This window comes from Trachurus trachurus (genome assembly GCF_905171665.1).
Source record: "Trachurus trachurus genome assembly, chromosome: 12".
NCBI lineage: Eukaryota > Metazoa > Chordata > Actinopteri > Carangiformes > Carangidae > Trachurus > Trachurus trachurus.
Window position 1 is genome coordinate 10,319,956 of NC_139908.1, and position 15,387 is coordinate 10,335,342.

The 15,387-nt window shown below is 42.9% G+C and overlaps 1 protein-coding gene across 1 annotated transcript; it reads left to right on the forward strand.

Moving 5' to 3' along the window:
* Positions 1-1,671: 1,671 nt before the first annotated feature.
* lhx5 (LIM homeobox 5) lies at positions 1,672-14,348 on the forward strand (the record flags this gene model as incomplete). The annotated part of the gene is made up of 5 exons (XM_083982863.1): positions 1,672-1,844; positions 4,016-4,239; positions 4,887-5,164; positions 8,085-8,250; positions 13,999-14,348. The coding sequence occupies 5 exons, from the start codon at positions 1,672-1,674 to the stop codon at positions 14,346-14,348; spliced, it is 1,191 nt and encodes a 396-aa protein (XP_083838989.1).
* Between the last annotated feature and the right edge of the window lie 1,039 nt (positions 14,349-15,387).

Here is a 15,387-nt window from a genome sequence, read left to right on the forward strand (position 1 = left end):
TGGGAACCATCAGGAAAACAGCTTTGCATGTAGGAACAGACAGTATATGTCAAGAAAAGAAAGAAAGAAGGACAGAAAGTTGTTAAAAGTTGGCTCCGGTCCACCTCTGCTACTACTACAACCACAACTAAAGGTGCTCCTGAGCAAAACAACAAGGACCCTCTGGGATTCAGCTTCACTTTTCTGTCTCTGTGGCTCTTTGAGGCTGAGGACGCAAACTGTTGCCAAGTGTGAGTGTGAATGTGTGGATGTGTAAGAGGAAAAACAAAAACAAAATGTGAGGCAAAATAGTGAATTTCCTCTTGTTATAGATAGATAGATAGATAGATAGATAGATAGATAGATAGATAGATAGATAGATAGATAGATAGATAGATAGGCTACTTATGCTTAAACAAAGTCTCAGCCGTGTCCCACTAACTTAACATGAATTAGCTCGTTTCGTGTTTGCTTAAGTGCAACTAACAAAACAAGGCTGTTGGTAAATATTGAAATTCCCTTCGATTGGCGGCCACTCTGTTAAAGCACCGGGTGACCAGGCTCTCCCTATTGATGAGCTGCAGCTAATCCATCGCATTTCCCTGTAAATGGCTTTCTGCATGAGAAAAGGCCCGCGCCCCCCCTCCTTAACCCCCCCTTCTCCTCTTCTCCTCCACCACCACCAGCACCAACACAGTGTGAGGGGTTTTGCCACCATAGGCCGTAATAATAATCAGGTTGTGTTGTTCGGATGTGTTCTCCCACTCCCACCGCATCCAATCAGGTTCCGTCGTGCAGGTATTTCCTCACCTTTTGTCGCTTTCTGTCTTGTGGACTTTCAGGTTTTTTGGAGGGGGGTGAGAGGGGGGGCTGCGTTGCACGGGGAGGTCGCGCACTCTCACCTGCAGCTGATACCTTTTCCCCCCAACTCCTGTAAAGTCGGCGCCGCCCCCCTTCCCTTCTGTCCCTCTCTCTCTCCCTCCCTCTCTCTCTCTCGTGAAAACCTTCCACATCCACTGGCCTTTAAGAAGCGCCACAGCTTCCGCGGCCCTGGTATTTGTGCACGGCGTGTGTGATTCAGCCCATACAGCTATGAACGTGTAACCATAACAACTGCGCTCTGATTGGCTCCGCTGCACGGGAATTAACAAGGAGCGTCATCCAATCTGGGCGCAGGTTGCGCGCAGCGCTGGCAAAACCTCGTGATAACCCAGGCACAGAGATGCGAAAGTGGCGACGCGAGGTGAGCCCGAAGGAAATGACTGGACCCAAAACAAAGCACGAGCGAAGGGATAAAGTGTCACAAATAATCACGACTGAATGATGATGTTTTAACTGTGCGCTCGTGAGAAATCATGCCCGGTTTGTCCATTACGCAGTCCATCAGCTGGCGCGGCTGAAAGCCCTGCTCCTCTCCCTCTCTGGATTGTGGATTGTGTGACAAGTGCCAGGGACATCAGCATCCAGACAGGACCGGGACTACAACAACAGCCGCTCCCGGGGACTGTCACTCCGCCCGCGCGCCCACCCGCCCGTCCGCCTTTCAAACCGGGAGGTCCCTCCAGTTTTCGTCTGACAGCGCAACCTCCCGGAGCCAAGACGTTGTTCCGCGTAGACCCGGGTTGCCTCAGTCCGAGCAGCGCAGTCCGTGTGGGAAGGTCGGCACTCGGCGCCCTGCAGGCCGGAGGAGACATGATGGTCCACTGTGCCGGGTGCGAGCGGCCCATCCTGGACCGGTTCCTCCTCAACGTGCTGGACCGAGCCTGGCACGCCAAGTGCGTCCAGTGCTGCGACTGCAACTGCAACCTCACCGAGAAGTGCTTCTCCAGGGACGGGAAGCTCTATTGCAAAATGGACTTTTTCAGGTAAAAGCAGGATCTGGACTCAGAGCTCTGACTCCAGCTTTCACAACAATATTCAGATGAAGTCGATGGAGTGATATTGATTTTTTTTTTAAAGAAAAGAAAAAGAAAATACAAATAAATAGCCTATAGAGGTAAATTAAATAAGAAAAAAATAGAATAATAATATTATAATAAAGCCAGGGTAAATTTTAATTTCTGTGCACAGAGTTTACAATATTAAACCACAGGTGAAAAATATTAATTTAGTGAATAAAATGAAACAAAAATCAAATAAATATAACAATAAATATTTTATTTTGAAATAAGATTCCCTACAGTGGAGTGGAGCTCGTGTCAGGTACCGCGAGGCCTGTGCAATAATATAAAAAAAAAGGAAAGAGGTGGACGTGTGAAATTGAATTTCACTCTGCAGCCACGTGCATTTTTGACGTGTTTCCCAGTTTTCTACAAACAGCCCCTCAGCCTATTAACCGCTGCACGAGACCCCTAAAACACAGAGTTGCAGGTAATTGAGTGATAAGTGAAGCTCTTGTTTGTCCCGTCTCTCTCTCTCTCTCTTTCCCTCTTTGCATCATTCTCATTTGTGTGCGTGTCAGTTATTTTCTCCCAAAATTGTCTAATGAGATGTAAGACACACGAGCCTTTTGTTGGGCCCCGGCTGTTATTGGCCTCGCGCGGCCCTCGGCCATCATATTACCGCAGGTCCCGTCATCAAGCGCTGCGGTTTTAAATGGCCGGCCATTAGCCAGGCGAAACAGTAATCACCCTAATGTGTCCATTTGTTGTGTAAGTAGAGTTGTGCCCCCTTTCGCTTATGTGTGTGTATATGTGAGGAGGGGAGGGGGGGCTAGACCATGCATGTGAAAGAGAGACAGTGGAGAGAGAGGAGGGGGGGTTATAGTGAAACGATACCATTGCAAATGGAGACACAAGCCTACATTAGTGTTAAAACAATGCTCCACAAAAAGAGTGCTTGCTTTCACCCCAAAGGCTTAAGCACCCCCCCTCATCATCATCATCATCATCATCATCATCCTCACCCCCCCTTTAAACCCATCCTGTATTAGACCAGGTAGGTAGAGGAGGCCCAGCAGGTTTAGTGTGAGCCTCGAACATCTGCTGGAGGTCCTCACATTAAGAGAAACATCAGCACAGGTGAGAAATACCTGTAAATATCAGATCAAAACAGCCACCTCCTTCTCCTCCTCCTCCTCTCTCCTCCATCCTCCTCTTCTCCTTCTTCTGCTGTTCATCCTGTCAAATGCAGGAGGGCATTTGTGCTGAATGTATTTTTTGGGAGGGCTATTTGTGTATCAAATTGATGAGTCTTCTTCCCACCCAGTGGTATTTAAGCGGGTGAATATGGATTAAGAGAAGATTTTCACGCTAAGATGCTCCTACTCTGCTTAATCCCATAATATATCCGTGGCTACAATGTGTTGATTGTCACTAATACGTTTTTTGCGTGGGGTTATTGTCAGAGCACCTCCATCAAAAATTATTATGAGCACACAGGAGCGGTGGTGGGTTTTTTTTCTCAATTTCTCCCCTTTTTTCTAAACAAGAGGAAAGTCTGACTTGTGTTTTTTTATGGTCCCTGCAAACACAGTTTATCCTCTCATTGACTTCTTATATAGACAGTGGCTTATTGTTACTAAATAATTCACCTTAACACTATATAAGAATATAATAACATTTAAATACAATTTGTATTGTTATTAATATTATGACTGTTGTTATTATTATTATATTATTACTATTACTATTATTATGATTATTATGTTAGAGTATTTATAGCATTATATTATTATAATATTGTAAATATTAGCCTGATTTGTGTGTTTATATGTGTGTTTTACTGCTCTAAAACTAGTTTATTATACATATTTTGTACTATACTCTATATTTACTGATTTTTATACAAGTAATATTAATATATAGGCTATTTATTTGTACATATTTAGACATAAAATGCACGTTTTAGTTTACATTTTACAGTTTTTTTTTCATATAGCCTTTAGCCTATGATATTTTGTTATCCGCCTGAACAAAATGAATACACGCTTTTATTTTAAAGATGAAAGAAAGAAAGAAAGAAAGAAAGAAAGAAAGAAACAATAGGCTATTTCACATGATTTTTATTTTGATTTGTTTTTTCCCTTCTGGTGCAGGCGGTTTGGCACAAAGTGCGCGGGCTGTCTGCAGGGAATCTCGCCGAGCGACTTGGTCCGCAAAGCGCGCAGCAAGGTGTTTCACCTGAACTGCTTCACGTGCATGGTGTGTAACAAGCAGCTGTCCACGGGAGAGGAGCTCTACGTGATCGACGAGAACAAGTTCGTGTGCAAAGAAGATTATATGACCTCCGGGGCCATTAAGGAAGTCAACTTGAACTCAGGTAAAAAAAAAAAAAAAAGCCATAATAACCGCGCCTGTAATGATAATCATAATAATACTATGATAATTATAATAATGATAATTATAAAAGGCATAATGTGTGTTTGTGTTTGTCTCCTATTCGATCTCATAAAGTAAACACATGTCATTGTGAGCGGTGATGGTTGTAGCTGCAGGAACAAAGAGGAGCTGTGAGCTTCAGGGTCTGTGGGACATTTGCTTCAATATTTACCTCCACAGGACAATGGCTGCGTGTGATTGTAGCAGGACGTCAGGGTCCAGTGGGGATGAGTGAGCGTGTCTCCACTGTCTATTCATGCCCGATACAGGAGCTCATCATCAGGACCGCGACCCAGCGCCAAAGAAAAAACAACAAAACAGAAAAAAAAGCACGAATGGGTCAATTTGTGCGTGATATTTGAAATCAGTTAATGCATAATTAATATTTGCATTAAAAAAACAGGTGCAGAAATGCGATTTAAGCCCAAATATTTAGATTTTTTTCCCCCACACATGTATATCTATTATAGTCTGGTTCGCCTCTGTGCATCTCCAGGTCTAATTAACTGGAGACCACCACACACACACACACACACGCCGTTTGGGATCGTGACCTGATCCTCTCTTGTTTTGTTTCCCTCCGCGCAGTGTCGTCGTGTACGGACAGGAGTTTATCGCCGGATCTGCAGGACCCGACACAGGAGGACATAAAGGAGACGGACAATTCAACGTCCTCTGATAAGGAAACGAACAATATTGAGAACGAGGAGCAGAACTCCGGGACCAAGCGGCGGGGGCCACGGACCACCATCAAGGCCAAGCAGCTGGAAACGTTAAAGGCCGCGTTTGTCGCCACGCCGAAGCCGACGCGGCACATCCGAGAACAGCTGGCCCAGGAGACGGGGCTAAACATGCGCGTCATCCAGGTGCGTGTTAGTAGCTTGTGCGTGTTTGTGCGTGTGAATGTGTTGGCAAAGACAAATGAGTGAGGAATGATTACAAAGAAGTGGATTTATTTATTTATTATTTTTTACTATAAAGGCCTCGTTATCTGTGGGAGAATCACCGAAACATGATGCGTTCAGGGACCAAATATAATCAGCTGTTTCTATTGGTTCAGTATTGATCTCAAAAATAGCGATTTTAATATAATATTGATTAGTTTTACACAGCTTCTCTTCAATATAAAACAAAATATAGAAGCTCTTTAATCAGACTGAAGCTTCTTATTGCAAAGGCTGTGATTTTTATTATTTATCATTTTAATGTCATCATCATGTATATATATTTTTTTAAACTACACGAATACAGCGCTCTGTTATAATTAACACAGTGCCTTTAAAAAAAATTAATTGCTCCCTCTCTCATTTTCTATTTCCCTGCTCCTAAAAATTAAAAATTCCTTTTTTTATATCCATATCTGGAGGCGCTCATTTATTCTCTGAAATTAAGATCTGCTAATCCAATTTATTGATGCAGGGATATAATAAATAGCATGCTTTTTCTTTTTCTTTTTTTTCCCAGGACTGTCATTTATTTTGTGCAGACAGCAGTTTATTTCAGTAACAATCACTTCCTGTTCCACAGCCATGAAATTAGTGAAAGGTTAGTTTTGTTTTTGCCAAAGGCGAACATGTTTGCAGTGTAACACGAGCGTGCACTGTTTTGGATCTCTCCCTCTTTCTCTCTCTCTCTCTCTCTCTCTCTGTCTCACTCTGTCTTTTCATCCTCAAACACACACACACACACACACACATACACATACACACATACACATGCGCTTGCTTGCTCGCTCGCTCGGTGTCTGGGTGCAGACTGTGTGAGGATGATTAGCACCATCTCTGCCAACTGTGATGTGGCTTTTTGTGCACTCACTGTAATTATCGCTGATTTCACAGATTTACATACCACCCTCCCCTTTCCCACCTCTCTGCTCTTACTCACTTACAGCCTGTTCCCACCGCCTATTAGAGCAGACCGGGGCCGCTCCCCTTCCTCATCTATATCCTATACTATATAGCCTGCTATGTGCCATATCCATATATATATATATATATATGTGTGTGTATATGTGTGTGCATCAACAGAACTCAGCCAATCAATCAATGTGAGCCGATCAGTCAATCATTCAATCAGGCAGGCAGGCAGTCAGTCAGGAAGTCCATCCCTCTGTCCGTGATCCCCCACTCCCTCCTCCTCCTCCTCTCCTCCACCTTCTGACTGTCGCCGTGTAGCTTGGAGCCAAAATGGAGGCTCTGTTTCGTCATCCTCCTCTCTCCTCCTCCTCCTCCTCCTCCTCCTCCTGCTCGTTCGCTGTGTGTTAAATACCATTGCTCTCAACGCGGGGAGCCCTGCGAGCCACGCTGCTTCTCCAGCATGTGTATGTAATCCCTAAGCAACGCTCTCTCGAGGGGAGCGAGAGCATTTCCATAAAAATGTACCCTACAGTTAGACGATTGTTCTCAATAAGCAGGTGTCGCCTTTGCCGCTGGAGCACACAGAGCAGAGCCTAAGTGGTTTTAGGTGTTTGGTTTTTTTTTTCTTTTTTTTTGGTTATGTGTGTATGTGTGTGTTTTTGTTAATCTGCAGCACAGTGGGATTCTGCCTCTGGTGTAGCCTAACTGGTGTGAACATACATCATTATGCAGCAGTTGATGCAAAAGGCGAAACAAGATGTGTTATGTGCTTATAATGCAAAGACGTTCTTTTCCATATGTGCTGTAGTTTGACTTGTTTTTGAACACACACACACTTACTGTACCCCACCTCCCACCCCCTCTTTGTTCCTCTTCACAGACAGTTTACTTAACGTTGGTGATAAGCTTCTCATCCTCTGATTCGTGGCTTTGCCTGTTTATTTTAACTTCTTCTGAGGTGCATTAAGCCCGAATTTGTATTATTCTGCTATTCAACTTAATTCTGCATTGGAGAAAAGAGAAAAAAAACAGAGAAAGTGCAGCAGGAAGTGTTTTTATAATAATAATAAATCAGCTGGTTACAGAGTCGTGTTATATTCCACCACAGATCAGACACTACAACAGAGTTTGGTGCTTTTCCTGGTTTGTGATGATCTGAAATGAACAAGATGTGATGATGAGCTTGTTAATTTGTGATATAGTGTATAACGTTCCCATTACCTGCACAAAGAGCCTCTTTTTTTTTCCACCTGAGTGAACTTGCATGGAGCCACAGAAAAGCCTCTGGTGCAATCAGCCCTGAACACTGAACTCATCGTTCCTGCCTTTTTGCATTGGATAGTTTTTGTTTTTTTTACTTCGCATTTGGTTCGTTTTGGACTTTTAGTTCATACGTGCTGCAGTGTGGTTTATCTTTCTGAGTTGACAGTGAATTCAAGAGGCCACAACTTTATTATTAGGCAGTAAATTGACACAGAGGCGTCAGAGGATCAGGATCATGAGGAGGCCAGAAGCAAATACGTGTTGTCACAGGATGAATGAACGCTTTGTTGGTATTTGAATTAGAAGCACTTTAATGAATTTTCTAGGCTTAAATCTATAATAAACAAAAAAAAAAAGAAAAAACCTGACTTAATAGGGAGCTATTTAAAGTCTCATTTGAATTCTGGTTTCTACACCAACTCTGTAACACTGAGCATGAAATTAAATATCAGCTAAAACGATCAGGATTCAGTTGTTGATACTTATTAATTTCAATTTAGCTTTTTTTCTTTTTTTTCTGTCTTCTTTTCACTGCAGAATGCAATCGACTGAATCTTGTCTGACATGCTTTTGACTCTCAGTCGAAGTTTGATGCTGCAGACCGATCGAGTGATCGATGTGATCAATAATATACAAGTATTTTTTTTCCTTTTTCTTTTGCGTGCAGGTCTGGTTCCAGAACAGAAGATCCAAAGAGCGACGAATGAAGCAGCTGAGCGCTCTGGGCGCCCGGCGGCACGCGTTCTTCAGGGGCCCGAGGAGGATGAGGCCCCTGGGAGGCCGGCTGGAGGACGCAGACATCCTGGGGCCGGGGGCCTACGGTTACTACGGAGGTAAGAAATAAAACAGTGCACCCGTCCTGCGTCTTGTATCTTTAAATACACCCTATTACCTGTTGTTATTATTATTATTATTATTATTAATGTGCAGCATTGGGGGCCTTATTTTATTCTGCAAATGCACTAGCGGAAAATAATCTGTCTTCTGGTTTCACCTCCCCCTTCCAAAAAAAAAAAAAAAAAAAAAAGCGGTGATATTGTAAGTGAACTGCAACCTTCAGCAGCACCAGCCGGGATAATAGATCTGCTCTGGTATCAGGCTGCAAGCAGATTACATAAAGGCTGTGCAGCACAAACGCAGCTTCAGTGCAGTTCATGTGGGCATCGAGGGTCACGTCATTTTCTTTAATCTATTCATCTTATTCAAACATATGATCTGCCCTCAGCGTGGCTCTAACCTTGGACACTCTTCAGTCCGTATGGATTTTCTCTCCTCGTTTATAATACGAGCTTCAAGAAACTTTGAGCGAGCGATCAAAACAAAAAACAGAAAGAAAGAAAAAAAAAACAAATAGAAAGAAAATCTCATCTGATTTAGCTCGGCGAACATTTTAAATAAGCTATTAACTGTCACACTGTCGCTATAGTTTACACAAATGCTCATAAGGAGCACTTGAGAATAACGTATGTAAGCATCTATTGGTTACCTGGCTGCACCAAGAAGAAGAAGAACTAGTGGTATGACAACAGCAGGTGGGCGGCAGATAACAGCAACACGTTGGACTGCAGGAATAAACCAGATGCAGCTGTCACGTATATCAGCCGTTTGTTTTTGATGGACAGTCTGAAAGCCGCGGGTTTCTTTTTCTCTTTTTTTTATGTGTGTGTGTGTAATATAGCTCGTGCACATCTACCTGAAGGGCCCCTGCACCGAGGATACAATGAACTCGAGCCGTCAAGGCTTCGGCGCAGCTAGGGAGCGGGAGAGGGAGGAGGACGAGGAGGAGGGGGGTTGAAAACAAAGGACAAAACCTTCATCCCTTGTTCTCATCTCTCTCTCTCTCTCTCTTGCTTCTCGTCGCTGCGTTGCTTTTCACACCCTTTTGTGCCGCAGCAGCAGCAGCAGCAGCGGCGGCGGCTGCTCAGGCCTCAGGTCTGCGTCTTTCATGCGAGCTCGCCGCTTCCTTCCTTACGCTCCTCTGCCGCTGCTGAGAGAGAGAGAGAGAGAGGGAGGAAGGGAGAGAGGGAGAGAGGGAAGCCTGTGTGTGGCATGGTGCATCTGCATGTGTGAGTGTAATTATAGTTTGCAGAGCCAACGCCACACACACACAAACACTCCCCTCCTCGTCTTATACACACACAGTCCACAACACACAAGCTTGTTGCTTGTATTCTCAAGGTCGGCCGAACTAGCAGGGGCCTGTTTGTGACATCAAATAATTAGCGTGTTTGTGAAAGTCGTGTCAGCTCTTATTGTTTGTCCCCGATAATAATTTCTCCAAAGGGCGACAGCGAAAACAGAAACAGAGGCGACGCTCGTTTTTATAATTAAAGCGACGTGTTTCTTGGTCTCTTGACCTCTCGGTTCAGGATTTTTTTTAGCCCCTGTTAACGCAGAAATCTGAATGAGAGGAGCATATGGTGATGGTGATGGTGGAGGGGTGAGGGCGTGACAGGAGAGGAGGAGGAGGAGGAGGAGGAGGAGGAGGAGGAGGGGGTGTTAGTGCAACATCTGGGCCAAAGGGATAAAGTCTGCCATCGATCCCAGTTCAAGGTGGCGCTGAAACAGAATGGATTTAATGTAAGTGAGGGAATTCAGAGGTGGAGGTTTGTGACTGTTAACGAATGTCAACGATGGCGGAGGAAACTGGCTCCATGTGAGGGAGGAGAGAGACGACTCCTTCGTTTACATAAATTGTTTGTTTTATTTTTAATGAACAGCTCAGGAAACGTGTGACGCGTCCACACAGTCGCTGTCAGTCGCCGTCCCTCCTCCTGTGAACGGATCATTAGATCAGATCACGGCCGTCACACCGGATGTGAGCTTGTTTGGAGACACCAGTCCTTGATTTTGGTGATAAAGGGACAGTTTGACATTTTGTTTCTCATATTTCCCCCTCCAACATTAGGCTACTACAGCTTTGATTACCATAGCTTAGCTTAGCACAAAGACAGGAAGTCAGCGTTTACATCTCATTTGTTTAATCAAATAATAATAGTCTTGTGTTTTACAGGAGAATAGAGGCTGGACTTTTTTTTTCTTTCTTTTTGGTACTGATGCAGTGACTTTACAGAGTCTCTGCTGGTTGCCATGGTGATAACAGGATCTCATACGGACTAAACAAATGAAATATTAAGAGGTTAATTGAGGAGCTTTACATGTGCTGGTTGGACAGAGTTTTTTGTTTGTTTGTTTTTGGCTGTGTCTCCATGTTTCTGGTCTTGGTGCTGAGTTTATTCTGAGTGCAGAGTTTGTATTGAACAGATTGACGTCACAAAATATCAAACTATTCACATCAGACTGAGTGAACTGGATCAACTGGGAGCTTCAACGTGGAGATTGTTGGTTGGATCCATATGTGTTAAAGTTTCTGTCCTTTAATGATCTTTATTGGTGGTTTTGATTATATTTGTCCAAGTTTTGAGATAGTTATTCTTTAGATCTCCACCTCCACTTCACTTCACTCTTTATAGTAAAATAGGTAACATTTTATAATAAGTACACACTATTAAGCATTAGTTAAGCATGAATAATACTGAATTCTTCATTTATAACGCATATGAATACTCATTAGTATGTAGTTTATAAATGCAGTCAGTGCTTATCAATGATGAGTGTTTATAAACTACATACTAATGAGTATTCATGTGTTATAAATGATGAATTCAGTATTTAATACTTAACTAATGTTTAATAGTGTGTACTTATTATAAAGTGTTACCGTAAGTTATATTCCAAAGTTACATTTAAATCAATATTGATATGAAACGTCCAGGATACATCTTCCTTCTTTACTGTGGATCCACAAAACATCTTGTAAACATTAAAACCACGAAAAAAACAAAAAAAAAGACCCAAAGAAAACTGCTCAGCATTTGCATTCTTGTAATAAAACATGTATTTGGGTGAATCTGCCCTTTAACCCTTCTGTCATGGATCCTGGTTTCACTGGATGCTGCTCAGGATGCTTTTCGGAGATTCGCTCAATTCATAAATAATGTATGAAAATGTCACCGAGGTAGAAAAAAAACCAAACACGAATGCGAACGTTCACGTCGGGGACGAAAACTGAGCCGACGCCGCTCAGAGGCATAAACATGTCAGTCAGTGTCACAGGTTAAGTAGGAAATGTGTGTAAATCCGAGTGTGTGCAGGAGATTTTTGGGGGCTGTATTCACTCATTAATGTGTCTTCATGCATTGAAGGTTGTTGTTTTTTTCCCCCTGCAGCGCTTTGAAGTGAGACTAAAGTCAGGGAGCTGAGCTTTGTTCAAGAGAGTTTGCAAGTTTGAAGTTTTTGCATTTGTATTTTATGCCAGTCATGATCCCCAGAGGATGAAATCTATTGATTCGCTTTTCCTTTGTTTTGAGTGTCAAATAATTTACAGATAATTAATTGACAGAGGAATAATTTCCAGCCGTTGCTTTTTGCTCTGTGCAGATGTGTGAGTGTGTGTTTGTGTGTTTTTATGGGCCTTTCAATGATTTGCCGACTTTGTCTCGTGATGCTGCACGGTAGATAACTTGGCAAAGATGAAATCAGCACAGAAAGGGAGGGAGGGGGGGGTAAACCTGTCACTACCACAGCTATTGATGATCCAACACTGCGATTGTGAATAAAACACAGCAGTAACACAAGCTCAAGCTGAGAGCATGAACTAAAGAGGTGCAGTCGCTGCCGTGCTGGAAGCAGCAGCGTGAAGTGGATAAAACTGTGGAACGGGCTGTAATTAAAAGGGTAGAAATTATTGGGATGGAAAAGTCTAAACGGTGAATTGATTGGCTATACTGACAGGAAATAAATCAACACCTTTTACACAGAACAATCTCTGCTTTCTGCTTTTTTTTAGTGTTTGCAGATTTTTAATATGAAATAAGAAACAAGAGGAAATCAACATGGGCTTTCAGATGCTGATGAATAAGAAAGTAAGCTTGCAGGATTGCATGCTTGGAAAAGTGCAGAGTGATCTTGTGCAGCCCAGGAAATAGCCAAAGCCCAGCGAAGGTAGAAGAGGAGCGATGTTGCTGGAAGCTGCATGCGACATGACAAAGAGATGCAGCCGACGAGACCTGGCTGGCTGGCTGGCAAGGGCTGCAGGGAGGCTGGGATCTCATTTTAGAGTTCCTCATCCAGATCCAGAAGTTTCAGCAGGGGGAATCTATCAGAGAGGGGGGTGAGGGTGGGTGAGGAGGGGGGGGCATGCATGGCTGCAAGCTGAATGAGTGAGGGAGATGAATGCAGTGTGTAAAAAGGCGAGAGAACTGAGGTGGAGAGGTGTGGAGTTGTTTATACACTCAAATGAGGCTGTTGGAGACCGGTTGGTTGGAAATTGGACATGATCAATTTCACCACTTAGGGAAGGTGTTGGAGCTGTGTGTGTGTGTGTGTGTAGAGTTGCTGCTGCTGCTGCACACGTTGCACTCTGGGAAGCCTTAAAGTGTTTTAAATGTGGATTCATTTCATAACCTTTATTTAAACTCGGAGATATATTGATGAGGAGTAACCTCATTTACAATATAGCCGAGATGAAACGCAAAACATGTAAGGACAGAAGACAAGACATTTGAAACATACAAAAGCATAACAGAATACCGGAAGACTTTTCTAGTGGTAAAGTCCGCCTCTATGGTAATGATCAATGAGCTGTAAATCACAGAGGAAAAAGTGTATTTGCACAAAACTTCACATGTAGCTGCAAAACAAGTACAACTTTTCACATTGAAAAAAAAAATTATAAGGTTGACTAGGGAGATGTTTTTTTGTGAAATTTGGCATGCTCACCCAAAAGTAAAGTATGAATGAGACTTTACACTGCAGCAGATAAAATAGCAGGTTTTCCTGAATCATATGATGTATAATACTTGGTACTACCTGAAAAAACAAGCTCAATATGGGCAAAAATATAGAACTATTCCCAGGCGTTTTGAGGTCTACATATGTATGTAGGCTTTTGAGGTGACAAGGATAAATTGAAACAGAAGTGTAGTTAAAAGCAGGAGCAGTTAGAGGTAAAATAAGATGTAGATATGGTTTTAAATTGTCCTATTGATAAAAGTGTGGTAAGTTTCAAATGATTTCCAGATTGTAGGTGCACACTGCAAAAACTCAAAATATTACCAAGAATATTTGTCTTATTTCTAGTTATAATGTAATTTCTAGTAAAAAAAAATCTAATTATACTAAAAATAAGACTCGAAACATAAAAAGTAGCCTGTTTTGACACTTTTTACTTTTTTCAAGCATATTTTCAAGTTCAAGTTTTTCTTTCTTATTACAAGCACAAAAAACCTGCTTTCACTGGCAGATTTTTAACCCTAACCCTACTTATTTCAATTGAAAATTTGTTTGAAACAAGTGAAAACTGTCTAAAAGCAAGTTAATTTTTAGGTGACAAGTCTTATTTTAAGTGGAAAGAGTTTAGTTTTGATTAAAATTGAGACATTTTGACAAGAAATAAGACAAATATTCTTGGAAAGACGTTGTTTTGTTTTTGTTTTTACAGTGCAGTAAGAGAAAGTCTTTGATAGAAAAAAGAAAGAAAAAAGAGTTTAACCCGGTGTGTCCCTCTGTTCCTCCTCCAGAGTACCAGGGCGACTACTACGCACCAGGGAGCAACTACGACTTCTTCCCCCACGGCCCCCCGTCTTCACAGGCCCAGTCCCCGGCCGAGTCCCCCTACATCCTGGGCTCCGGCCCCGGGGCCATGGAGGGCTCGGGCCACCACCCTTCAGACGACCAAAGGTTCACGGACATGATCTCCCACGCGGAGACCCCCAGTCCAGAGCCGGGCTTGCCCAGCTCCCTGCAGCCCGTCCCGGGGGAGGCGTACGGCGGCGGGCCCAGTCCCCCCTTCTCCTTGGCCAGTAACTCCAGCTACAGCGCCCCCATGTCCCACCAAGGCCCGGAGATGGGAGAGACCGCAGCCTGGTAGAGGACGAACTGTTTCCCCTTTTGTCTGTTATATTCAGGAGATGATGAACGTTTTGGGGGGGGGGGGGGTGAGTGGGCGGAGGAAAAACACCACATTGTGGAGTTAAAAAGTTCAGCTGAAATTTCTATGGAGGACTTTTTAAAGAGATCTTGATGAACTGATTGATGGACACGAGAGGTTATATTTGCTGCCCCCCTCCTCCTCCCCACCGGCCCCTTCCTCCCCAGTAGACACTCCAAAGCAGATCCCTTCCTGGATTACCGGACTTGAACTATTATTAAAAATGAAAAAAAAAAAAAAAAAAAAGTTGCGATTCTACCCAGCAAAAATGCTTCTCGCCTTCCCCTTTATGTTAACGGAGGTGTCTTCTAACGCTCTAGGAACACACTTTAGAGAGAAATGCCAAAGGGGACATCTTTAGTTGTCTTAATTTCTCACCACATTTTTTTTTGTTTTGTTTTGTTTTTAACAACGTTGCTTCAAAGCAATATTTTTTTTTTTTTTTTTTTTTTTTTTTAGTTCTGTTGCTTCACACTTGTCTTTAATTGCTAAGTCGCCGACTCTACCCTCAGTGCTGAAGAGACGAGGAAAAAGGACCAGGTTTATAACACATGGCTTTAATGTTTATATACAAATACAAATACAAATACATACGAGGCGATGGAGACAGGACGTGTTTAGTACAAGAAACGTTGCTCATTTTAAACTTTATTTTCTGTGAGACGTTATGTCCAATTAAAAAGCTGCTGCTTGAGAGAAACTGTACACACAAACACATAGCCTATTACACACACACACACACACACACATTTCTGGCATTGACTTTCCGTAGTGCACAACTCAGATATAAGTCCCTTAATGCACAAAAAAAATCGCTCTTGATCATAGCTTAAAAGAAAGATGTCTATAACATTATTCAAACCACGGACACAATTATACAGACACTTGTACCCGCACACACACAACACACACACAACACACACACAGACGCACACAACACACACACAGACATCTCACACCCATCCAGGCGGCCCTGATA